The sequence below is a fragment of the Chionomys nivalis genome, chromosome 13 (genome assembly GCF_950005125.1).
Source record: "Chionomys nivalis chromosome 13, mChiNiv1.1, whole genome shotgun sequence".
Lineage (NCBI taxonomy): Eukaryota > Metazoa > Chordata > Mammalia > Rodentia > Cricetidae > Chionomys > Chionomys nivalis.
The window spans coordinates 35,375,373-35,388,539 of NC_080098.1; the positions used below are offsets into that span (position 1 = coordinate 35,375,373).

Genomic DNA, 13,167 nt, shown 5'->3' on the forward strand with positions numbered 1-13,167 from the left:
ACTTCTGTATTGTCTTACACTCTTACTCTGTGACCGGCTGGGTGGCCTCTAGCATCCTTGTTCTCTTACTAATGCTGCTCCTTGTCCTCATTTCTCCTTCTGTTTGTTTTCTGCCAGCCCTGCCCCTGCCTTGCTATTGGCGTTCAGCTCTTTATTAGACCAGCAGGTGTTTCAGTCAGGCAAAGAATCACAGCTTCACAGAGTTAAACAAATACAACGTAAACAAAAGTAACACATCTTTACATCATTAAACAAATGTACCACAGCATACACAAAAGTAACACACCTTAAAATAATATTCCCCAACTCATACATGTGAAATAAATCTTTTTTTAAAAGGAGACACTGATTTAGAAACGTGGCCCTTTTGGGAGAAATGGCCACTTCCTTTTGAGTCTTAGACGTAAGTTTTATCAAGATGTTAAGTCAGAAGGCACTTGAAAGAGTATGTTTTCGGGTTGGCATCCTAGATTATTTTCAATAACCTCACATTTTCAGTCATGTAGTATTTTAATGGCATAATGTATGGTGTACATGGCATGCCATCACAGTCTCTCTTACCCATCCTCCCAGAACGGGGCTATGCACTGCCTCCCCTGCTCAGAATAGTTGGCCCAGCTGGTGTTCAGGAATGGTTGGGCATGAATGGTTAGCGTGGAAAGTGAAAGCAAGAAAAACCAACATAAACTATGATTTTGGTCTGAGCAGTTGATGGCGAATTCTCGTTGGCGTGACAGAAAAGACTAGGGCCTTTCCCTGGCTATACAGTCATGTACTAAGTGTGAACATCTCTTAAGACTGTGTTGAAGAACTGAGGGGAGAGGCATGGGGCTGAGCTACCTCGGATGGGAAGACATGGACGCTGTAGCAGAAAAAGTTCTCTTGGGGTTGTAGTAAACAGTCACTTTCTTGGTTGGCTGTTGAGGTAAATTGCAGTTGGTAATTTTCTTTTTTTTTTTTTTTTTTTTTTTTTTGGTTTTTCGAGACAGGGTTTCTCTGTAGCTTTGGAGCCTGTCCTGGAACTAGCTCTTGTAGACCAGGCTGGACTTGAACTCACAGAGATCCGCCTGCCTCTGCCTCCTGAGTGCTGGGATTAAAGGCGTGCGCCACCACCGCCCGGCACAGTTGGTAATTTTCTTGTCACCGACAGTGAACATGTATAGATTTCCTATCTTCCTCATGGCAGCTTCCATTTCTCTTCCTGGTAGGTTTCCTTAGTACATGACCGCAATAATAAATCCTGTACCTAGCAAGGAAAGGCCTCAGATCCACCTTCAGAGCTTGACTTCCAGTAGTCTTTGCTGTCACGCCCAGTAAGAACGTGCCACCAACTGCTCAGACCAAAATCATGGTGTTATGTTGGTTTCCCTTGCCTTCACTTCCCATGCCAACCAAGCTCATATGTCAGACTTCTCACACCCTTTACCCCTGCCTTCCCTATCTGAATTCTACCTTTTCCTGTCACTTGGATTGTTGCAGAAGTCCCCTGTATGGATTGCTTGCTTTATCTTGGTCCTATTCCACATTATATTTTCCATATAGCTGCCAGACCAGAATGATCCTCTTAAGATTAGTCCAGTTTTGTTAATTCTCTATTCATAACCTCCATTGATACTTGTGTGTATATGTGTGCGCACGCGCGCATGTGTGTGCTCCTGCCTGTTTCTGTTGTCTTTTCTTTCTCAGAATAAAATCCTATCAGGCATAGATAGGAGGTTAAGGCCATCCTCAGCTGTATACTGAGTTTGATGCTAGTCTTGGCTAATGACACTTGTCTCTAAATAAACAAATATAATAAAATAAAAATCCCAAATTATGGTAGTCATTGACCTTGTCTACATCACCTTCTCCTATGTAAGTCAATTTACTGTGTTCTCCTCACACCCCAGGATTGATTTTTTTAATGCATACAAAATAATGTTGATTTCTATTATTATAACATTTTCATAAGTTTGTTATTGTACTTTGCTCATACTTACCCTCACCCTCTCATCCTTCCTGTGATTCCATCCTTTGGCTTTCATGACACACACCACACACACACACCTAGACTCTGCATGTGAGAAAAGTGTATCCCATTCCCCATACCCTCCTCCCAATGTTGACTATTCAGGCTTCCTCTTCAGAGGCCTTGCCCTTGCTTAGACCACCTTTTAACTGAATGTCTTCATGGTAGCCTTCCTTCAGGCTCTGGTAGATGTTACCTTAGCACACAGTCTTATATTAAATAGCACTCTACTTCCTTTCTCCCGTCTTCCCTTGCTCGACTTTATTATTACACACATTACCAACTAGCATGTGTAATACATTTATAAGTTATTCGTCATTCCCCACTAGGAAGTAGGCTGTTTGTTTTTTGTTTTCTGTACTGATAGAATTCCAGTATCTACAGCCTATCCATGAGTGAGGTACAATGAAGACCTCAGAACTAAAAATCAGTATAATTTATAGCAGTAATTCATTTGCCTTTGTAGCAGTTATTTAAATGTAGTAAGCTTGTGTTTGTTTTTCTGAAGATAATGGATTGTCTACATAAGAACAGATTGAAGCCCAAAAATAACTTTCTAGGGCATAATAGTTATATGGATTTAGTAAGGTTATTTAAAAATAATGGTGAGTGTATGTAATTTAGTTACCATATTCACTCATGTCTGTATGTACCTTTATTACAAATGCTAATTGTCTACCTAGGTGTTCCGCCCAGCTGCCCAGTAGAAAGAGATGATGCATTCTGTGGTTATGGCATTCTTTGATAGCTGTGTTTTACTAAAGGAGTTGCACTCAGCTTTATTTATGAGGACTGTGTTTGGTTCTAAGCCTCTGTGATAGGCTGTAATTTGTCACTTTAATGTATTTATTGTTCTAAGCAGGTCATACACAATGTGTGTTAAAACACAAAGGTGCAGTAGAGCTGGAGTCTAGGGGTCTTGGATATAGAACTCGGTGTAGTTGTGCAGTGTACGATACAGTGGGGATACCTGTAAAACAGCCTGGGATGGGACTAGAGAGCTGGCTCAGCAGTTAGGAATGCTGTTCTTCCAGAGGAACCTGAGTTCTGATCCCTGCACCTTTATCAGGTGCCTTGCAACTACCTGGAATTCTAGCTCCAGGAAATCAACTCCTTCTTCTGGCTACTGCAGGCCCAGGTACCAAGCGTGAACACACACACATGCAGACAGAAAGAATGTGATAAAATTCAGTCTTTTTTTTTTTTTTGAGGCAGGGTTTCTCTGCGTAACAGTCCTAGCTGTCCTGGAACTAACTCTTGTAGACCAGGTTGGCCTCAGACTCACGAACTCACAGAGATCCACCTGCCTCTGCCTCCCGAGTGCTGGGATTAAAGATGTGCACTGCCACTACATGGCCAAAAAAAAATCTTTTTAAAATAGTCTAGGGTGCTTGAGAAACATCAGTCATATGTAACCTGGGAGCTGTTGAAAGTGTTAGAGCAGGGGAAAGAAGGAGAGAGGGAGAAGACTGTAAGGGAGGGGGAAGGAGGAAAGGCCTGTGGCTGTAAGAGGTCAGCAGGACCTTCAGACCAAGACTGCTGAGGAGTGTGACTCCTGAGCAGTGATGTCATCAGAGGATGTGGGAGGCCGACTGTCTGACGTGGAGAGCTGTGAAGTCTCCAGTCAAGGTGCTGAGTACTGGACAGGAAGCTCAGCAGAGCATGTGTTTGAGTTCTGATGCCCACAGGCTGGAGTGTCCTCTGGAAATGGTTATTGAATGGCTCTCTGTAAAAGAGGCTGCTCATATGTATACAGGTTTATCATAATTTTATTGATAGAAAGATGTAGCACATAGTTGATAGGTAATAACATTCATGCAGTACTCTATAAAGTTAGTCAATTCTATTTGGCCAGTTAATTCTCATAGAATGCTTCTGTTTTGCCAGGATATTAGATCCGTAACAAACTTATTACTGGAATTAGCAAAGGCATATCACTCTGAGGTAAAAGACTTAAGGCTGGAGATATGGCTCAGCAAGTACCTACCTATATGCTCTTCCAGAGAACGTATGTTGAGTTACCAGCATCAGCATGGCAGCTCACAACTGTCTGTAACTCCAGTCCCAGGGGACCTACTACCCTCTTCTGATCTCCATAAGAATGCATGCATGTGGCACATGAATGTACATACAGGCAAAACACCCCTACACATAAAAATAAGAAGTAAAATGATCAAAAAAAAAGTTTGAAAGTAAGACTAAAGTGTTTGCTAAGATATCTCAGTACTTTATTCTCAATCAGTGAAGTCAGTGACTTTGAATCAGGTAATAGTTTTTGGACATTGAAAACGTACTATTCACACAGTAACGACTGAACATCTATTATACTTAGTTTTAATCTGCGTTACTAACATTTTATTATACTTTTAGGATAGACAAACAGTGATACAAAAAGTCTAGTCCTTATTTATATTATTATTTATTTCTGTGGTTTAAATGCTTTCTCCAAGGATAATTTCAAACAGCTACTGTGACATAGCTGGGTGTAGAACTATGAAAAGATATATACGTATACCGTAAATATTCTATCAAACTATGAAAAGATATATACTGTATACCGTAAATATTCTATCAAACTATGAAAAGATATATACGTATACCGTAAATATTCTATCAGACAGACAAAAGGATGGGGAACTTGCGTATTCCCTTGTTTCAAATATATGTTTCTGTAGTTTAATAAACACTCTACTTACCCATTTACAAAATTCCTGAAAATTTGACAACTAGCTCTCATAAGCCAGCACTTCAGAACTCAGCTTCCTGTGGGTATTTCTAGATGCCAAAGCACTTGAGGACTGATTACTCCAAGGATGAGTCTACACTAGATGTGCCAGCTCAAGAATCATTCTTGTGCCAGTTACAGCCTTAGGAATAAACTGGTGTTTTCAAAGGACAGGGAGTAAGAAGAATGAGCAGACCAAGAAGAGATGAAGGGCAAAACCTTGGGTAACAACTCACAAGGTTACCAGTGACACAAGGTGGGAACAGCAGGTACCTCCTCTTAGAAATACTAGTCCAGCAAGAGAAAAGGAAAATTCCAAATGCAGTTTCCGAGAAGCTGATATTAAAGTTAGAGAATAATCTCAAAGGTCTGAAATGAGCACGAGGAAATGGGTCTATGTGAAATGAATCCATAACTGACATTAATTCCCCATCTCTCAGTGTGCTTGTGAAGTTCATAATAGGTGCTCGTGGCTGTGAAGTGCCTGTGGAAGACAGGGAGGATCCTTACTCCTGCCGGCTGCTCAACATCACCAACCCAGGTGTGTTGTCCTCCAGACTGCCATCTATGTTTGCTATCAAGTAAAAGGTGCTAAAGTTTATGGAAGAGAGTCTATTTTTAACCAACTAAATATTTGTCGTCAAAATTTGTATTCCAGCCTTTTTGACAGATGGACTAGTCACTCAGGGAGTCTCTGGGATTTCTTTACTGACAAAGAATTTCAGGGCTGACCAGTATATTCTTCAGTATGACTTAGTGCATCTAGAGAATTAGATTACTCATAGATGGCTGAATTTTGAACTTTTGGAAAATGTTGACTTTATCAATTAATTGATAATAACTATGATACAAATATTGTGAGTTGACTTTGATTTTGAATTATTGCCAAAATCAAGTGTAACTAGATGTTTCTCTCCCACCCACCAGTTTCCGAATCACCACTCAGAAGCTTAATATTAATTATAAATGTTTGGCCAATAGCTCAGGCTTATTACTAGCTAGCTCTAACATTTAAATTAACCCATTTCTATTAATGTGTTGTCATGTGACCTGTGGCTCACTGGTGCTGTGGCATGTTGCTTCTTGGGTAGCTGCTGGTGTCTCCTAGACTCTGCTGTATCTCTGCTTGGATTTCTCGCCTGTCTCTGTCTTGCCTTGCCATAGGCCAATGCACCTTTATGAACAACACATGTTCATAGCGTATAAAAGATATCCCATAGCAACCAGGTGATGTGGCACATGCCTGGAATCCCACCATTGGGGAACCAGAAGTGGGAAGATCACTTCTGCTGGGAATCAGCCTGGGTGATAGATATATCAAGAACACGCAAAAAAAAAAAAAAAAAAAAAAAATTAAGAGGTTAAAAGTCACGGACTATTGACTAAGCTTCTGCAAAAGAAACAAGAAAATGTTTGAATTACTAAAAGTTATTTATATTCCTTAGAATTAAGTTTGTGATAATCTGGATAAGGATGCAGAAAGCTGATGCTAATGAGGGTTCCATGTTGTCAGGGAGGCTGCTAGTACTCTTCATTAGCATTCCCATGGTGTTCGGCTGCAGTTCTAAAGGAGGCTTCCAAATCTGTCGGGAGTGCTGGTCTGTTTTAAAGTTTATCAGTCTTCACAGTTACATGTATCTCACTTTTTGAGGTGTGATCATACGCAGGTGTGGGCTGAAAATCTGTGGCTCTAAAGCCAGCTCTGCCATGTTAGCTCTGTGGCCTCCTGAGTCTGCATTTCATCATCTGTAAGCAAGTAATAAAGTGTGTAATTGCACATGCCTTTAATTGCAGCCTTTGGGAGGCAGGAATATTGCCGTAAGTTTGAGATCAACCTGCTTACAAAATGAGCTCTAGGTCAGCCTGATCTACAGAGTGCTATTTAAAAAAAAGAAAGGAAGAAAAGAAAGAAAAGTAGTCTCCTGGAGACTAGTACAGGGGTGAAGTAAATGAGAGAACATTTAGTGTAGGTTCTGGAACTCCATAGATGCTTTGTACTAAAGAGCCTGCCTTTTTCATAGATTGGATTTCAGCCCACTTTTTCAATAAATTGAGCATATATTTTAGTCTTTATCATAAAGCAGAGGTTTGTAGACAAAATTGTACATATATTTGTGTTCTTCTGAGGAGAGGTTCCAGTAGCTTTTAGTAGAGAGCATAGGATCGTAACCTCACCAGATGTGTTGTCACTAATGTAGTAGCTTACAGAAATCAAAACAGGACAGCCACATACAGAAACGTTACACAGTGTCTGCCTAGCAGTATGCAGCCCTGGTCCCATCCCCAGCACTTGGTACCTGGAACTTACCATCTTAATTGCGTATTGATAGTGGAGGGGTAAATGCTCCATTAATAGGACACTTTCATCATTTAATACATAGTTTTTAAAACTGCACTGTTTAATGTAGGCATATCTTATTACCCCCCGAGCATTTGGGTTATTTCAGTATCTAAAGGTCATGAACATTAATCCTGCTGCAGTATGTCTAGAAGGTTTGATTAATGGCTGCTGTCAAAGCAACAAGATTTCCTGCTCCAGGTAGCTTGAACTTAAGGTACATTTGTTTAAGGTAAAGAAAGTCTAAGAATGACTTGACCTCCTGTTTTTAATAGACATGCTTCTTTCTACTTTGGATGCCTTTTGTCTCCTGAATATACTAAAGAGAAAAACTTGCTGTCATCCAGTCTGGATGCTGACAGTGCTCTCTAGCCCCTGGCAAAAAAATTCTGTCCCTTTTTTCCCTCTCCATCTCGTGTCTATTAACAAGAAGGAGGCAGCATTTTCTGTTAATCTCTTCCATTTTATTGAAAATCTTTTTAAGTATAAGATACCTTCTAGGGACTAAAGTGAGGGACCTAAATATGTACAAGGTAGGGCCATATTCTAGTCTCTGTAAAGCAGGGCTGTCTTTCTTAGAATATCAGTGAACTTGGTAAATTCTGTCAAAGCAGAATTTCGTGTTAATTGTGTAATTTTGATCCAGTGGTTTTCAGTGAGCTCTGCAGTGTCAAGAATCAACCCCAGGGCCTTGTGTGTACTGGGCAGGTCAGGTCAGCTTCACCACTGAATTGGACTCACAGCCCTGATACCAATGTAGAGACTGGCTACAGTCTGTACATGTGCTTTATAAGTATATGTGTGTATACACATCAGTTTTACCTGGTTGGTTCGTCAGCAGGGTTTAAAAACTACAAAGAACTTAGTTTTTAAAGTAGGTTGTGTTTCTCAAACAAGCCGTATTGTCTTATCATCTATTCTATCCTGGTTCTTTTATTGTAATTAGAAAAGTTACTTGAAAAGGATTATTGACTAGAGATACTGGCTCTCTGGAGAGTACTTGCTTAACATGAGTGAAGCCCAGGTTCAGTTCCCTGGAGAAAAAAAAAAAGACAGTTCAGGGAACTGATATAAAATGAGCTCTGACTTGTGAGTCATGAAACATGGGTCTGATTCCCGATTCCATCACTTTTTGTGACTTGGGGACTCTTACTCGGTGTCCCTTAGGGCTGTAGAGTCTTACCTGGTGACATAACGCTCTTCCCAAAAGGGAAGTGGTGTGTGTAGATGTGATGGGCAGTGAAGAGTAGGTGCTCAGAGTCCACTTAATTTACTTATCTGCCATAAATATTTTATAGAAGCTTCTCAGTGCTGTTCAAAGTGATTTCATTTACTCCTATACCACAGTGGTTTCCATACATACCAATTGCTTAATAGGAAGTAGCATTTTTAAAACTTGCAGGGAAAGATCAAATTTTCTAATCATTTTTACTATACTAAATACTTTAATAATGTTTAATAGTGTTTATCTAGGCCTTTCCGTATAGATACCTTGCAGTTGACTTACATTAAGTATTTGTCTATGGGATGTTGTATGTGTTTGCACATGTATGTGTGCAGAAGTCTGGATTTTATCTGATGACATAATACCCTAATCTTCTTGCTTGTTTAGTTTTGAATCAAGAAATCGAGGCCTTCAACTTCCCTGAAGATACTTCCTCATCCAGACTCTCTGAAGACCAAGTTGTCAGCGTGAGCTTCCGAGTTCTCTACCCAATCGTGATTACCAGTCTTGGAGTGTTCTATGATGCCAATGACGTTGGTTTTCAGAGGAACATCACAGTCAAGTTGTATCAGGCAGAGCAGGAGGTATGTATTGGCATGTCCAGGATTTTTCCAATTTTTCTTCTTTAGAAACTTTTCCTTGTTGCCCTAAGTAGATTTAAAGACTAAACCTTCTCCATGGTTGGGTGACTTCCATCTTTCTTCCTGTATTGGTTGAAGTTAAATACGTTGCATTGTAATGCTGGCTGGGGGAGAGATTGCCATAGATAGATGAATTATATGTGCAAAAGGAAAAGTTGGACTAGATTAGGAATTCTAAACCTAAATTCCCCATAGCTTCATTAACAAAGGTGTCAGAAACATGAGCTGCATGAGCTGAAGAGAAGACAGTCTTTTCAAAAATGATGCTAATTGTATGGCCACCTGCAAAAGAATAAAATTAGATCCATATCTTTTACCTTGCACAAAAAATCAGTTCAAACTGGATCAGAAACCTTAACCACATGGAGTCTGATTATATATGAAAGCTTGGCCAATAGCGTAGGCTTGTTTCTAACTAGCTCTTATAACTTAAAATAACCCATGTCTTTTAATCTGTGTTCTTTTATGTGACTTGGTTTCCTTTACTTTGTAATGCTCATGTTGCTTGCTCTACATCCCTGGTGTCTCCTCCCTTCTTTTGCCCAGCGTTCTCTCTGCTCCATAAATCCTGCCTGACTATTGGCTTTTTAGCTTTTTATTAAACCAATCACAGTGACTCTTCTTCACACAGTGTAAAGGAATATTTCATACAGTGGGAGAGCTAAATGCCACTGTGGGACCAGGGAGATAAGAAGGTAGATAATAAACCAAAATGAAATGTGTATGAAAACACCATATGGAAACCTGTTACTTTGTAAACTGATAGTTTTCCTTTCCTTTCTTTTTTTGATGTCTGTTTGCTTACTCTAAGCCTTGTGGGTTTCTGCCTTGGTAGTGTTGTCTTTTCTGTTGACATAGGTTTTTCTTTTATGCCTAGCAACTAGTAACTCCAGATACTCTGATCTATTGTGAGACCTCTCAATACATCTTTCAATGAGAATCCATTTCTCTCTTCATGTTTTGCAGTAGCAAGCAGTTAAGTTGGCTGGAGGATTCTAAACTGTTCCTTGCAGTGGACAACAGTTCAAATCCTGCTTGGCTCTTTTTGCTCTTACTTGGGCTGCCTGGGTTCTGCTTCCAATGTGTGTTTCCTGGATCAGTCTCAGATTGGGCAGGATTTATGGGAAGAAATTAAAGCTCACCCTTCCTCCCCTCTCTTTTTCCCTTTCCTTTCCCTTCCCCACCTCTGTATGTATGTATGAGAACTTGTCCTTGCTTGTGAGTTTTCCTTGTAACTGTTTTTATCCTGTGTCCTCTGATTTTTTTTTTTTAAGTTGGTATAGAATTGTGTCTTTAACGAAGAACAGTAAGGGAAGATAGAATAAACCCAGTTTCCCTTTTTTCCATGGTTTGATTCTCTTCCACGTTTCACATGTGTTTGAATTCCAGTTTCATTCACGTCTTTGTTGCTCACTGGTCTGTTTTTGTTTTTGAGATGGGACAGCCCAGGTTGCCTTTAAACTTGAAATCCTCTTGTCTTAGCCTCCTAAGTCTCTTGTCTTAGCCTCCTAAGTATTGGATTGCAGGTGGGTATCATCATATCTGACTAAGATGTTTTTATGTTTTCCAGGGTTCATCATTGTTATCTATAGATAATAATCGGTCTGCTATTACTAGAAGCTCCTTTTCAATTTTTGTTGACTGGTTGGTTGGTTTAAGTTTTGTTGAAGTCAAACAAGGTCAAGCACAGAACTGTAGTGCCAGTGTTCAGGAGTCAGAGGTAGGAGGATTTCCACAAGTTCAAGGCCCATCTAGTCAATAAAGCTACAGCCAGGGCTATATAGCTAGATCCTCTTTCCTCTCTCTCTTCCTTCCTGTGCTCACTAAGTCCAGTTAGTGCTGATTATGTGAACATGGGCTTGGGGCCATCCACTGGGGGGCCATGGTGGACCGTAGAGAACCTACCAGTGGTCATTCTTCAAAAGAAAAGTGAGTCTCCCTCACTGCTATCAACTTCCAGTAGCTCCACAGTTAAAGGTGGAACCTCAGAACCTCCTCCCTGTCCTGTGATAGAATCTTTTTATTATTATTATTATTTATATTTTATGTTTGAGTACTCTGCATATATACTATCAGATCCTATTATAGATGGTTGTGAGCCACCACATGGTGGCTGGGAACTGAACCCAGGTCTTCTGGAAGAGCAGTCAGTGCTTTTATCTGCTGAGCCATCTCTCCAGCTCTAGCCCCACCCCCACTCCTCTGATAGACTCTTGAACTGACTTGATCTTGTGCAGGTCTTGTGTCAGTAACCACTGTTGTGAGTTTTGTGTGTGACAGTCATGTCATGTCCAGAGGACAGCGTTTCACAGCATTCTTCCCCATGCTCCAGCTCTTCTGCAGTGTTCCTGAGTTGTCTTTCTTTCTGTCCAGGAATGCTGGCATCATCCTCAAACTCCAGCACTAGGGAAGATCATAAGTATAAGGGCAACCATAATCAAATAATTGTCTTAAAATATAATAAAACTGGGGCTGGAGAGATGACTCATTGATTAAGAGCACTGAGTGCTCTTCCAGAGTACCTGGGTTCAATTTCCAGTACCCACATGGCAGATCATAGCTGTCTGTAATTCCAGTTCCAGGGAACCTGACACCCATGGCAAAACACCAATGCAGATAGGTAGGTAGGTAGGTAGGTAGGTAGGTAGGTAGGTAGGTAGATAGATAGATAGATAGATAGATAGATAGATAGATAGATAGATAGATAGATATAGATAGATAGATAGAACTGCTAATGCTGCTAGCAATGTTAATAAAAGATTAAATGTCTGTTTTGCAATTTGTCCTATTTTTACTCCACCTAAAGAATGTCTGGTTTGTGACTAGAGGGATGGCTAAATGGTTAAGAGCACTAGCTGCTCTTACCAGAAATCCTGAGTTCAATTTCTAGCACCCACATGGTGGCTCACAACCATATATAACTGTAGCCCTATCTGATGCCTCTTACAGTCTTCTGGTGTACAAATGTACACATAGACAAAACACCCATATACATAAATCTTTTTTTAAAAAGAATATCTGGTTTGTTAATATGTTGATAGACAGAAGTTTAAGAGAAAGAAGACACATTATAGTCATGATTTCAGTGGGAATTGCTTTATCTAGTTAATGGATTGTAGCAGTCTTATTACTGTGGTAAAAGTTTTAAAAAAAAAAGATTTTATGGAAGGGCTGCAGTGTAGCTGAGTGGTAGAGTGCTTACCTAGCATTTGCCTGAAAGACATGGAAAAGCACAAAGAAAAACAGTACACATCCTAAGAGCCGTCCTCTTCTCTTCCCTGTTATGGTTTGTGTGTTCTCTTCTGAAAGCCCTTTTGGAGGATTCCCATGTACATTGGTTTTCCATAGAGATCTGTAAACTTTCATTTTGTTTTTGGGTATATATGGGGGGATATTAAATATATAAATATTATTAAATATATATTTATATATATTAAAATATGTTGGTTCAATTTAGTGAAAACACTCATTTCCTTTAATACATTTCATGTCAAGGTAGGTTTTAAAAGACTGTATAAATATATAATCTTTAAATCATAGTTTATCTTAATAAATAATAATTCATTCAGGCCTGGTGGCAAACCAAATCCCAGTTGCTTGGGAAACTGAGGCAGGAGGACCAAAAAAGTATCATAGCAGCTTAGCAAGACAGTCTTAAAAGAGTGCTGTGCCCGCTGCAGGTAGTGCAGTGCTTACCTAGTATGCGAAGGGCTGACAGCTGAATCCCTAGAGCAGTAAAACAGGCAGTATAGAAAATCTCGATGTGGCAGTAGAGTGGTTAAAGTGCTTGCTATTCTTGCAGAGGATCTGAATTCAGTTTCCAACACCCGCATGATGGCTCACAAATGTCTATCTATAAATTCAGTTTTAGGGAATCTGATGCCATATATGTGGTACATAAACATACATGCAGGTAAAACACCCATGCTGGCCTTTAATCCCAGCACTCGGGAGGCAAAGGCAGGCGGATCCTCGAGTTCAAGGCCAGCCTGGTCTGTAAGAGCTAGTTCCAGGACAGGCTCCAAAGCTACAGAGAAACCCTGCCTCAAAAAACTAAAACAAACAAACAAAAAACATAAAATAAATACATTTATAAACAAAAAGTAGGGCTGGAGAGATGGCTCAGTGGTTAAGAGCACTGGCTTCTCTTTTAGAGGACCCAGGATCAATTCACAGCACCCACATGGCAGCTCACAACTGTCTGTAACTCCAGTTCCAGAGGGTCTGATA

The 13,167-nt window shown here is 40.1% G+C and overlaps 1 protein-coding gene across 1 annotated transcript in view; it reads left to right on the forward strand.

Moving 5' to 3' along the window:
- B3galnt2 (beta-1,3-N-acetylgalactosaminyltransferase 2) overlaps positions 1–13,167 on the forward strand; it is a 38,171-nt gene that overhangs the window by 10,335 nt on the left and 14,669 nt on the right. The window contains exons 3-4 of the mRNA XM_057787011.1: positions 5,174–5,274; positions 8,684–8,880. Of these exons, the coding sequence (XP_057642994.1) occupies positions 5,174–5,274; positions 8,684–8,880 (298 nt within the window). The remainder of the gene's footprint in view (positions 1–5,173; positions 5,275–8,683; positions 8,881–13,167) is intronic.